Source organism: Zasmidium cellare (genome assembly GCF_010093935.1).
Source record: "Zasmidium cellare ATCC 36951 unplaced genomic scaffold M409scaffold_40, whole genome shotgun sequence".
Lineage (NCBI taxonomy): Eukaryota > Fungi > Ascomycota > Dothideomycetes > Mycosphaerellales > Mycosphaerellaceae > Zasmidium > Zasmidium cellare.
The window spans coordinates 1-12,543 of record NW_022986984.1 but is presented as its reverse complement, the minus strand read 5'-3'; the positions used below and the strand labels follow the sequence as shown (position 1 = coordinate 12,543).

At 52.2% G+C, this 12,543-nt stretch overlaps 5 protein-coding genes across 5 annotated transcripts; 2 read left to right on the top strand and 3 right to left on the bottom strand.

The window, feature by feature from the left end:
• Nucleotides 1–1,087: 1,087 nt before the first annotated feature.
• M409DRAFT_27916 (uncharacterized protein) lies at nucleotides 1,088–3,381 on the bottom strand (the record flags this gene model as incomplete). The annotated part of the gene is made up of 3 exons (XM_033808786.1): nucleotides 1,088–2,308; nucleotides 2,362–2,664; nucleotides 2,716–3,381. 3 exons carry the CDS (start codon nucleotides 3,379–3,381, stop codon nucleotides 1,088–1,090), a joined length of 2,190 nt encoding a protein of 729 aa, XP_033662406.1.
• Nucleotides 3,382–3,576: 195 nt separating this feature from the next.
• Nucleotides 3,577–3,984, bottom strand: M409DRAFT_27915 (uncharacterized protein; the record flags this gene model as incomplete). Its single annotated transcript, XM_033808785.1, has 1 exon — nucleotides 3,577–3,984. One exon carries the CDS (start codon nucleotides 3,982–3,984, stop codon nucleotides 3,577–3,579), a length of 408 nt encoding a protein of 135 aa, XP_033662405.1.
• A 2,056-nt stretch (nucleotides 3,985–6,040) lies between these two features.
• M409DRAFT_58921 (uncharacterized protein) lies at nucleotides 6,041–6,818 on the top strand (the record flags this gene model as incomplete). The annotated part of the gene is made up of 2 exons (XM_033814033.1): nucleotides 6,041–6,620; nucleotides 6,673–6,818. The coding sequence occupies 2 exons, from the start codon at nucleotides 6,041–6,043 to the stop codon at nucleotides 6,816–6,818; spliced, it is 726 nt and encodes a 241-aa protein (XP_033662404.1).
• Nucleotides 6,819–7,792: 974 nt separating this feature from the next.
• M409DRAFT_69640 (uncharacterized protein) lies at nucleotides 7,793–8,996 on the bottom strand (the record flags this gene model as incomplete). Its single annotated transcript, XM_033818384.1, has 2 exons — nucleotides 7,793–8,525; nucleotides 8,587–8,996. The coding sequence occupies 2 exons, from the start codon at nucleotides 8,994–8,996 to the stop codon at nucleotides 7,793–7,795; spliced, it is 1,143 nt and encodes a 380-aa protein (XP_033662403.1).
• Nucleotides 8,997–9,735: 739 nt separating this feature from the next.
• Nucleotides 9,736–11,238, top strand: M409DRAFT_58919 (uncharacterized protein; the record flags this gene model as incomplete). Its single annotated transcript, XM_033814032.1, has 1 exon — nucleotides 9,736–11,238. The coding sequence occupies one exon, from the start codon at nucleotides 9,736–9,738 to the stop codon at nucleotides 11,236–11,238; it is 1,503 nt and encodes a 500-aa protein (XP_033662402.1).
• Between the last annotated feature and the right edge of the window lie 1,305 nt (nucleotides 11,239–12,543).

Sequence of the window (12,543 nt, the reverse complement as noted above, 5' to 3'; positions counted from 1 at the left end):
CTGCTCTAGATCCTCACGAAGACAACCGGCCACTTCTGCGGATGTGAGTAGGACGAGCTTCTCTCACCAGTGTCAACGACAAAACCCGCCATCCCATCAACGAGAAACCCGCTCCATCCCGAGTCCCGTCCGCCAGCACAATCCGAGGAAACCGCCCAAACAAATTCCCGGACGATGAATGACCCAGGAAATATCTCGGCCGGCGCGCCTCTCCCAACAGGCCCGCAGATTTCGGCTCCGGAAACCCCCCAAAGTCCACCACCATCACCACACCTTCTCATCATCGTTAGCAAGCAACGTTTTTTCCGATCCCAAGCACCACGATATCCGGAACAAAACCTGCCGCGCCAAGCCGACGCCTCATAGACGCCTTGCAGGAGAAAGCCACATGGGAGGAGAGCCAAAGGCGCTTGAGAGAATGCATGCATGCACGCAAACGCGTTATACGGACGCATCTCTCAAAGCAGCTCCTCCTCCGATGGCGAAAACGTGTGTCATGTAGTTCGAGCTTCGTCAGTGCGAATGATTCAAGATAGCAGAGTTGATGAGACTGTGGAGGATTGGGTTTACCCACTTCCACACGCACGCACGCGCGACCGGTGCATGTGGCAACGACGGGGACCAAGAAAAGTCTGTTTTTCTCTCTCTTTGTCTTTCTTCTTCAGCCGCAAGGCGCTAGCGGAGTAGCGTGGAAGTTTAGAAGTCAAGTTGGACGGCTTGGCTTGGCGTTGAAGAAGTCGCCGATGAGGGTCTTTTTCGTGGCTAAATGTAAGTGAGATAGGGGGAGATCGGAGAATGAGGGGAGTGAGTCTTCAAGCTATTGCCGCTGACTGGGCAGTTGTATCCTGGATCATGGCATAGACGCTCTATATCTAGCGACCAAAGTAGTTACGAAAACGAGTGCGATGTTCTCCTCCAAATGAATGAACCCCGCGTAGAGCAAAGCGCGAAAATCGTCTCTGTCGTATAGAAAGTTCTGTTGGCCTGCTCATTCTTTTCCTGCGTGGAAGAAATAGCCTCACATCACCTTGGCGGCTGAATGCTGGATCGCAAGAAGCCGAACATCGCCCGACGGATAACGTTTTCCTTAGGCAAACTTTCCACGGCCCCCAAACGCACCCTCGTGACCTCCTCTGCCAGGGAAGCCCGAAAGGAGAGCACCGCGACCGCTCCCTGGCACGCCGTGGAAGTGATCCACGTCGGTGTCCACGAGAGTTTCCTCGTCTTCGACGACGGTGCCATTGACGGCCTTTGCGTGACGGTGAAACAGCTCTTCTGACTGCGTGATTCGAGGGAAGCCGCCGTAGCGAGAGGGGTTTGCTTGTGCTTTGACGCCGGAGAAAGTCATGTCTTGTGTGGTTGTGCCGTAGGTGTAGGAGGTCTTGGCGGTTTGGTTGGCGGTGTAGTATGCTGAGCCGTTTTGTGTTGTCGAAAGGGATGCTCCTTGGAAGGATCTGTATGCTGGGTGGACGGCCTCGACGTTTGAGAAGGATTCCAGGCCTGTTGGGAAGACTGGTTGTCCTAGTGTTTGCACGTCCTTTCCTCTGTTCACGACCGCTGTGTAGGTCACGTTGTCTGCCACCATTGCTGATGTACTGTAGGCGTATAATGGGTAGCTGTATTGTCTGGCGTATCCACTGGAGGATACATCGTAGCCATCTGTATGCTGAGTGTTGGTCTGTATGTTTCCCTCGTCTGTATAGTTCGCTACGTTCGAGAAGGTGAGGTCCTGGGCCCATGACGCTGTTTGTTTCCCCTGAGAAAGCTGGATGGTCGAACGGAAGGAGATGCTTCTCTGGGCGTGCACTTGGTACAGCAGAGTCTCGTTGGTTCCATTCGACGATTGAATGACTTGAGAGGAGACCTGAAATGTAGGATCAGGGGTGACACTGGTAGGTCCATCGCCAGTAGTGACATGGCCAGCTTTGTCGAGCCAAATGAAGACCTTGCCCGCAACCCACCAGTCGTCGGTCGTTGTCTCGGAAAGTGTTGCCGTGCCGTTCCCCCCATTGTCATTCAGTCCAGAGACTCGAATAGTGAAGTTGTGTGCCTGCCCATCGCATAGCCGTGGCAGCCAAGGTGTAATGTCGATCTCATCTTCTTTCAAGTCGAAAGCATCGATTCCGACGATCGGCCTCCAAAGTCCAGGAACGATACCACCTGTGAAGATGATTGGAAACGGCCAAGCAACACCAGCTAACATGCCGTCAATGTAAAGCTGCACCTCGCGAAACGGCGAGTAGCCATACAAGGTGCCGTATGAAGGGAAAGTGTCAATCTCGGATTGCAACACGTTGCTCCACCAAAACTATCCCTGAGATCAGAAACATCCTCGATATGCAATTGCAATGTGTTTCGTACCTCTTCTTGAGCCTGACCAGTTGCAGCGACTGTGAAAACTGCTTTCTTGACGTTTCGAGGAATTGTCAACTCGTTTGTCGCAGTTTCTTGAGGCACTGTAAAGTAGCTGGGCTGTCCAGCATCACCTTGGCGTTTCGAGACAGGAACAATTAGGTCGGCTGGTGCGATCGAGTCCTCTGCGGTGAAGAATGATGCTGAAAGAGTGACGTTGAAAGGGGCGGTGTATGTTTCGTCCACGATGTTGTTCAGGTCGAAGATGAGGGTTTGGTCGGTCTTGAAAAGGGGCAGAAAGTTTGTCATGTCCTTCACATTCATTAGTCCTTGTATTCACCTCGCTCTTTGGTATTGTCATACCTTCAAGTAGGTCCATTCGATGCCATTCTGAGTCGGCTCGGCCGTTGACGTGCGAAACAGCTCAATGTCGCCAAATGACACGGATCCCAGCCGATCATACTGCCTTCCAGCGGCAGTGACCGTCAAGTTCCAGGTCACTCGGTTGAAAGAGCACGATGGTTGGTTATAGGGCACAGCATAAGGTGCATTGTACGAGCGGAAAGAATGAACAACAAGAGTCTCCTGACACGTGGGCTTGCGGCTGGGAATGACCTCGACGCTGGCGTTGGAGGATCCGTCGGTTATCTCGAGCACCCCTTCAGGGGTTACCGTCAGCACAGGCGGGTAGACTTGGAAGACCTCCAAAACCGCCTGTGTCCCGGCCCGAGCGAAGTGTTGCACAAAGTGGAGAGAGCTCGCGGCCGAGTCGAGCACTTGAGCCGAACATGGAATGATGTTCCCCGTCGAGAAGAAAAGCAATAGCGAGATAGCGAGAAGTGCTGACCACAGCCCATGCCGCTGGGGTCGGATGGAGCCGATTATTGGAAACGTGGCGTGCCGCAGGTCCACTGGGTCCCCGCAAGCTAGTGGTGTAGGTGAATCCACAGGAGGCGGCGTTTTCTTGTCCTCGGCGTGGTTGGTTTTGAGCCGTACATCGGACCGGATTGGATCAGCGTGGCGAGGCATCGTCGGCTTGTGGCAAGGATGTCAGGCCCGTGAAATGCACTCAGGCGTCAGACCTATGCCAGAAGGTGCGTTAGCCTTTGCGTTCAACGTCGATGCCTGCAGCGGTAATGGATGCGACGGGAGAGGCGTGATCGGAAAGAGCCACGGGATCGAAGCGGAAGTGAATGGGCCAGGCATCACGGGCACCCACCAGCATTAGGAAGACGCAGTAGGGGCCTCGAAGGTATGAGCCCAGTAACGAGCAACAGCCGCTTCAGCGACTCCGTTTTCTTCGAACCGGAAACGGTAGAAGTTGAACACGGCGAACTCGTCCTTGGACATGATGTAGTTCTCAGGCTCCATGTTGATGCGCCCCCAGATGTCTGACAAGGCCGTTTCGAGATATGCTGAGACCGTCGGATCCAGGTCGCCCTCAGTGTTACGGGCGATATCGATAGCTCGCTGGTAGTTGAGGACGCCAATGCCATCGACATTGACGTTGGTGTTGGCATCCATTGGGAAGGTGTCGTCGTCGGAGAGTTGGTATGAGGCTTCGGATGCGGACAATGATGGGGGACTTGGGTAGGTCGAGAAGGGCACGGCGAAGGGCGGTTCTATATGCATGGCGGCGAGGTCGCACGCAACAGTTCTGCCAGAGGGACACGAGGGGCCGGGATGGGGCAGGATGATTTGATTGATTGATTGAGAAGATGATCAGGTTGTCACACACGTGGTGGTGGATGCAGTGATGCAGAGAGTGGGCTTACCCTAGCAGGCTGGCCGCACAGCAGCGGGCACAGTGGGTTTTTTATAAAAGATGTTCCGCAGGCGACGGGCTAGTGTCGCTGGTACGCCTCGTCTCGTCCGAGTTGCGTCGAATGCCTCCCAGCAGCAGCAGCAGCAGCTCGGCAGTCCCCTGGGCCTGGGGCAACGTCAGCCTCGCGGCGGCAGCAGCAGCAGCAGCGCAGGCACAGGATATGACTGAAGCGAGCCGTTTCGGGCTGCAGCGACGCTAGAAGTAGTCTCCACGTAACCTTCAAAGCAAGGGCGAAGTAATGGCGACGTCGCCGAGCTTGATCTCCACCGGCAGCGTTTCGATGGCGGCGTGGGAGGTGGTGGTCGTGGCAGAGGTGGCCAGGATGTCGAGCGCGCGTGCACCGCTCATGGTGTTACGTCTGAACTCAATTGCCCGCCGAGAGGGGTGGGCCTGTATCGCGCGTAAATCCAAACCTTCCTGGCCAGCGTGCTATCTGCTGCACATTCACTCACTCACTCGCGCGCTGCCCTGCGCCGCTGCCGAGGTGGCCCAACAGAGTTCGAGATCAGGCCTGCAAATCCGGCGACGCAACGCTCTCGACGCCCCACCTCCCATGATCCCTCTCGCCCAGCAGCACATGGCAGGCCGTCACGCCCGTTTATAGAGTTTAGCCTCAAATCTGCACGTCGTTTCGCATCGCAGCTGGCCCCCGAGTCCCACCTCACGCCTTGCTGCTCCGCCGGCCAAATCACTGCGTTTTCCTGGCGCAGCCGATGGTCAGTCAGGTGTAGCGGCGCCGGCACAGTTGCCTCGCTGCGGTGTCGCCCGGCCCACAGCCGGTGGAGACGTCGACGACGGCGAAAAACAACCACGAGGCTGCAGGATTAGGAAGTTGTTTGCTGTCCAACTTGTCTCACGTCGTGCGGTCAGCGCTGCACGTTTGTCACCCACTCGCGCTCCCGGTGGCGGTTGCCTTTCGCGCCGATGCTGGATCCTGGTATACTGATCGGCTCACGGTGAGGGCATGGGCGCACCACAGCAATGGCAAAGCAGTATCTGTGGGTGCCAAGGGTGTTGGATTCGCTGTCGCGATCAAATTGGGACGGTGTAGAGGTGGAAGATGTTGAGATCGCCCCTTTGCTTGGGCAGTCACCTCCAGCGCTAAAGACGCCTTCGACAACCGGCAGATAGGACGATAGGGAAGTTAGGCTCTGCTACGATCCTGTCGACCACTCACATTGGCGGAAAGTGATGTAAAGTAGGCCGGGGGTGTGGTATCTGGTGTGGTATTGTAGATCTGAGGCTCTTCCTGTCCTCCCGTTCGTCAAGCCTGCCGCCACGCAGCGACAATCATCAAACCATAAGCATTTAGTCCATCTTTCTCATCTCACCCACTCTGTTTGCCACCACGTCATTCCCACACTTTTCGACAAGACGAAGAGCCGAACGGACGAGACTTGGGCATCCACCAGAACGCCATAGCACTCCTTTGCGCAATAAGGTTCATCCTCACGGCGGGAATCGAGACTAGCCCTCCGCCTCAAAAGTTAGATGTCCGCGCTCGGGAGAATGACGGACCGACGTATTCGACGCCGAAATAACATCGTAATGAAGACGGTCCTGGTGACCACACTGCATCACGCGGCGCTCATGGTTGTTGTCGTCGGGGTCGGTCATCGACGACACCGTCGAGCACGTAATGATGCCAGCAACGAAGGTCCCATGTCCCCAGTAAAGAGCCGCATTCTCGAAGCTCGCTCTGACCCGGCCAGCCCTGGCTTCACGGGCAGATCTACGGGCCGATCGGCTGTTCCCGCGTCTCTTTCAACCGTCACTCGAGCAAGCACAGCGAGATGACCGAGACTCCCATCGCCATCTCCTACGTATCCTATCCGACCGTACCTGCGGGAAGCGCGAGCTGCCATGCTGACGAATTCACGCGTCCTGCAACTCCTCCGCCAACCCGTTGTTCATGAGGGCTTCCTCGCGACGTCGCTGAGGCGAAATTTCGCCGGTCAACTCCCTAAACTTTCTACCAAAACAACTCCTCTACGGCGAGGGTTCACCACTTCAAACCTGCGCATCTCGAATCGCTCGCAACTCTCACGACTATGGCGAAAGTCTCCTCTCCGGAACAGCCGGCAGACTCGGCACAGCAGCACTCAAACAGCTGGAGATGAGCTTGCAAGCAAAAAGAGTCTGTCGCTGTCAGAGCGCATGAAGGAGATGTCGAGGAAATACGGGTGGATCGTGGTGGGAATATACCTGGGCTTGTCTGTGCTTGACTTTCCCTTCTGCTTCTTGGCAGTGAGGTGGTTTGGCACGGAGCGGATAGCAGAGATCGAGCACACCATCATCGACAGCGTTTGGGGTGTCGTGGAGAAGGCAGTGCCTAGCTTGAAAGAGAGGAGAGAGCAGAAAGAGGCCATCGCAGCCGCTGAGGATGCCGCAAGAGAAGGAGGCGAGGCTGTGATGGAGGACGCGAAGAAGCATGAGGATGCTAGTGAGTATATCTTGACACATGATGTTGGACTCTGACTGACATGAGGATGCAGGTATCTGGACTCAGCTACTTCTCGCGTACGGCGTGCACAAGTCGCTCCTCTTCATTCGCATACCCGTCACACTGGCCGTCACGCCCAAGGTGGTAAAGACATTGAGGAGTTGGGGGTGGAACATTGGCAAGACGAAGCCGAAATAGATGAAACCTGTAGAATAGAGATAGACGTCCTCCGCGACCAGAGCCGCTCCGCTCAACTTGTAACAAAAGCTTGTATAGAAATGATGCTCAAAATGAGGATATCACAAGGAGGTCGCCGTCTTTCGCATGAGGTGTTCTTTTTAAGGTGACATGGAGCGCAAACTTCTTCAACTGAGCCGTCGAGTCTGATAACAAGCGTGAGCAGTCGCAAAACCTCAAAATCGCGACGGCGCACCGATGGACGAAATTCAGAGCGGGCAGCTTCTCCGCCTCGCCGACACCTGCCTCGTCACACACCCACCTCGAAATTGCTTCACCACATCACACAATCTTCTCCAGCGACCGGCAAAAGCAAGTCGATCTGATGAAAAAAGCGAAGACAGAGCAAAAAAGAGTTCGCATCAGCCAGCGTCAGTGCAATACTGGCGACACGGTGCCCTGTGACAATAGGCAAGCCCAGCGGCCACAGGACCAGGTGCCAAAAATGAGGATAATCTTGAATGAGTCACGTAGACTCGTTTCAGAGATTAAACCGAAAATGACGACGAGGAAGTCGCTTTTCGAGGCATAAGGAATGGAAGAGCGAGCAGCCGGCTTGCCTACCGCAAAGTAGACTTCATGCCAAGGCGGGCTACGGTGCTGAATGCTCGAGACTATTAGCGTAGATATATCGTGCCATAAACGCCCATGCAGCAATGGAAAGTCATCGCCCTCTGGATCCCGATCTACAATCTTCCCGGGAGCAAAATACCCTGAAGCCTTTGAAGTGGAAGTGATATTATTGCCAGGCAGGCGTTGGCGAACCCATCACCTGCTACCTCTATCCAGCGACGATTTATCTGCCTGCATGAGGCGAACATCATATAACTCGTACCCTTCAAAACTTTACTTACTCTTGAGCGCCTTCTGGCACCTTGTAATCCGCATCCATCTCACTCGCTGAATCCGCAGCTGACACATGGGGTACTGCTTATTTAAGTGGCGCCTTCAACAGGCAGCGAGGGCGCCATGCTGCTCAGAGCCTTGAAGATTCCCTCAAGTACGTCTTGATCGACGTAGCCTCCGATTTGTCTTGTACGCCAACCACCGCGATTGACGCCATGTATCGTCTTTGCGCCGGTACATACCATGATTTGGATAGCGTCGTCTGTAGCCCACATGTTGTTGGTGTTGCAATTGTGATGCGCATGTTCAACGGCGAAAGAACAGATATCCATGCTCCGACGGATCGCTTCCCAGTCATCCCGCATTCTCGCAAGGTTCACACGATCTTCTTCCGATGGTATCATAGTCCTTGGCTCGTCCAATAAACGAGCGAAAAGTTGTTTCTCGTGCTCTTCCAGTCTACTAGCTGTGCGCGCTAGGGTGTCTCTGCACTCCTGCAGACCTTCCCTCATAATTTGCTCGGGTAGCTCGTTCGTGCTAACTGACGTTTCTTGAGCACTACAATTGTTGGTCGCCAATTGGATCTGGGCTATGTGGTCTGAAACCTCGGCAGAGATTTGCAAACACTTCTCAGTACTCAGACGTTCCTCCTTGATCAATTGCGCTTCTCGAGCGGTCCTTTCGGTTGCAGCAACATCCATTGTGAGCGCGACTTCGAGCCTCTCGTCTATGTTCTTGAGGCGACGTTCAAGATTGGCTTTGGCGGTAACAATAAGGTCATTGAAACTTGCAATATTCTCGGCCGGGGCAGAATTTCTTCTTCTGGGCAGTTCAGAACCTGTCAGCATCTGGAACTGATTGGGCGGAGTTGCGGGGAACTCACAGCTTTGCATCTGTAATGGCAATACTGATGGTGAGTCTGTAACTCGCAAGCAGCTCCTTGAAGCTATCGATATCCTCTCCCATGTACTTTATCTTTACCCAGTCCCGGAAGCTTGTGCGATTATCGCCAGTGCGCGCCAAGCATAGTAGCACCTCTTCTTCGAAATTCAAGCATGCCTCACCACATCTTTGCAGAGGTATGTTTAGGGCAGAGAAATCTGTATCAGATGTGGCTTCGATAGTGTCTCTGAGCGAGCCTAGAGCTCCGTTCAAAGTGTCGAGCTCCTGCAAGAGGTTGTGAAGTCGGTATGAATGGAAGCTCTTGAGCAGGTCGCGAAGTTTGGCAGCGGCTGCTATAGTGGCAAGGGTCAAATCCAACATTACAAAAGGTGCACTGAGAGGCTCCGCCATCGTATTGACCGGAGTCAAGCGCGTTCTTCGATGAGCGTGGTGTGGTATCTCTGAGCTCGCAGCTTCCGCAACTGAATCCAGTAATTCAGTGATGCAACTAGCCGTGTCTTCGAAAGCTTCGAAAAAGGTTATCGCGCTCGAATAATGTTAGCATAAGTACCAAAGAATTCATTTGTGCGTCCTTGCGCCAGACAACGAGACAACTTACACACTTCGCTGCTCCGGTATCGATGGATTCTCCGTCAAGGCAGTCTCGAGGCCGGTCAATTGGCCGTTCACCTGCTGAACTAGGTCTGGGAGGACGTCACGGTAGCCACCTAATGATAAATGGGTTCGACTACCGGCAGTGCTCACTTTTGGTGACCAGAATTTAGATTTCAAAGCAATGTTTTTGAATCTTAGTGTGAGCCCGAATTCGGATAATCTTTGACGTTGCGAGCTAAGGATTAAATCCAGTCGTGTAGCGAGGCCCTCTACTTGGTCCAGCATAAGAGTGGTTGGTGACATGGTCGAATCACTCCATTTTGGTCAGGAGAACAGATGGAGTGAAGTTCATGTCCGCGCCTCGCAAAGCTGACAAGTGTAGGTCGTGACCCCGCACCAAATGCCGACACGTGACCCGCACGCTGCTGAGAAGGCATTATCATTGTCATCATTTAAGGCACGGCTCAGCTGATCAGGCGCTTTCAATGACATTGGGCATGGAGTTTGCCTGGGCATATCACTACAGTACAGCTCGATGCCTGATCCATTTTCAGTCGGTGGAGCAGTCGGCTTAGTCGCTGGCCTCCTTGGCTTCATTGTCAGTACTATCGAGAGGACAATGACGGCTTGCGATACCGCCATATGGTGCTTGACTGCATTACAATGTCATTACAGCCGTTTACGAGTTTTGGAGAGCCGTCTGGCATGTTGGAAAGAGACGTATGAACCCACCCCCGAAGTCTCTAATGGCTCTCTGGAATCTCTGTTCGGCGAAACGACTTCGCAAGAGATTAGAATCATCCAAAGATGCGTTGTGGTAGAGATTGAACAAGTGAAAAAACTGCTATATGGCGCGAAGATCCTGAGAAACAAAGCAGATGAGGCGACATGGCAGGCCCTTCTGAAACACCAAGAGCAGAAATGGCCCGTAAAGACCTCTACCACACCTATGGTCCACAACCAGGCTACGACAAGGCTGTTCCATCGGGTGGCGGTAGCGCTGTGGCGGGAGAAGCTGCTCGATGTCAACATGGACCGGTTGAGTCATTTCGTAAACTCTATGGAACATCAATCCAGGGTTTCTTATCATCGGACCCGCGGAAGCTCTGAATACGAAATCACACCCTCTCGGAAAGACGTCCTTCGAGCACTGCGAGTACAAGCAAGGACAATTCGACTACGTGGCGCCTTGCAAGTAGCATACGATGAATTAGGCGCAAGCCAGACGTGGGCCTTGCTAATGCCAGATATGGTTAAGCCAGATGAACTGAAGTTTGACGCGGTCGAGAAGCTACGAATTAGCTTCTTCTCTGTCCCCGCCTTTCAGAGCGATGAAGCTGGATATCGGATAGATGTGCTCTTCCACTTGGAACTGGATGATCACGTCGCCTTGGCTGAACGCATGTCAGCACAGCTCCGTCAGCGCCGTATTTGCGCTTCGAATGGAGCATTGGGCGAATCATTGAAGTCAATCTTCTGGTGCATACTGAGCAGGCCGAAAAAGGAGCATGCAGACTACCGAGATCAGACTTCACTTGAATGCGCTAGAGCGGCGCTGTGTATCGCGAGTTGGACCACACTTGTCTGGGGTTCTCGTTGGATCGATGGCCTCTGTACCTGTTCCATTCGATTCGTCAGTTTTACGACCGGGGTCCGAGTCCTGGCTTATCAACCCAGCCCCGGGCATATGGGCTGCACTTGTTCCAAGACCACAGACGGCGGACTACACCATCAATTGGGCATCGTACTCGCTGAGCTGGCACTTGCTCAACCTGTTTATGCGCACACAGTCGCCAGCGTTAATGAATACAAGTTGTGGGATGGTGAAGCCGAGGTCAGGAGCATAGATAGCGAAGATCTGCTACGAGAGATCCAGAAATCGACTACGACGAGCTATCGTGATGCTGTATCATACTGCCTACAACGAAACGGCATATCGGAACAAGGATTGTCCCATTCAAACCATCTCGCAGTGCAATACACGACCAATGTGGTCCAGCCGCTGTGGCAACATCTGAGGTGGGCTCAGGAGCAGTGAAGGTAGCAGGTACTACCTCAGTAAACGAAGGTCGCCAGTATTGAGCATGAGCAAGATGTACGAGAGAGAAGATTTTAGGAAGAAGTGTTGTGAGTGATTTGACGGGATATCCTTGTTTAGATTTCCCGCATTGGTTGAGCTCTTGTGTCTAAGGCGTTATGGGTGACCATTACCTGGTGCCGTTTCATGCGCAGACCACAGCGGATCGAAAGCAGCTCAAAGCGTGCACTTAGCCGCCGCCGAACGCCCCGAATGAATTATTCTCGGCCAAGACTCGTGCACAGTCACGCGCTCTCCGAGCACAGGATCGAGAGGCCCGAGGGGACAGTTATCCCTCGTCGAGAATGGCTCATGGGAAACAGGTCTCGAATCCGGAACGAGTATACACAGTGCTGGCGAAGTAGGAAATAGGGGGTACGCATTGCCAACTTCAGTGAGCAAAGACCCATGACGGCGGTCGTTATAATTGCAAGAAACTACGCTCGTATGTCGACAGTCAGCAACATGACGAAAGCACATGGCGTCCCTACCATCCAGTTCCATCTAGGTAGTTGGAGATAGAAGTTGCTCTGCTACACAGCTCGGCCATGCCGATGACCCGCTGCACCCGCTCTTGCGACTTGTCTTGTAAATCGTCTTTATAGATACAAATCTCGTTAGCTCAGGTATATAGTGCTGTTCATTCGCAGATCACTTAGAGCACTGCGGGCGTATTAGGCCGTGTTTCGGGACTCAAGATATAGTAGTCTATATTGAACAGAATAGTCTAGATAGGTAGGCTAAGATAGATACCTAAGGTATTAATACTAAGAGTTATATAACTAAGGAGAGCTTATCTTACCTTAGTTCTCCTACTTCCTAAAACTAACTAATATAATTATTACTAGGTTAGTTTCTACTATTATTTATTAATTTAGTTACTTCTACTATATTTAATACTTATATAAACTTTATAGAGTAGTTTTAGCTTAATAAGTTATAAGTTTAAATTAGTAGTTTAACTACTTTAAAAATTCTAGTAGTATAGATTATTTTTATATTTATTAGAATTAACTTAGTAAGTAGTTTAGAGTATAACTACTAAAGTTTATACTTAACTTACTATCTAGAAAGCTAGTAATTAAAACAAGAATATATAGAGGTGTTCTATTTATTAAAGAGATTAATTAGGCTTTTATAGAGAAAGCTTTATTAGCTTTAATATAACCTAATTAGGAAAATATTTAAAATACTTTTATATCTACTAAGTCCTAAGATTAGTAGGAGCTATAGTATAGAAGATATATATATTTTAGTAAAAGCCTC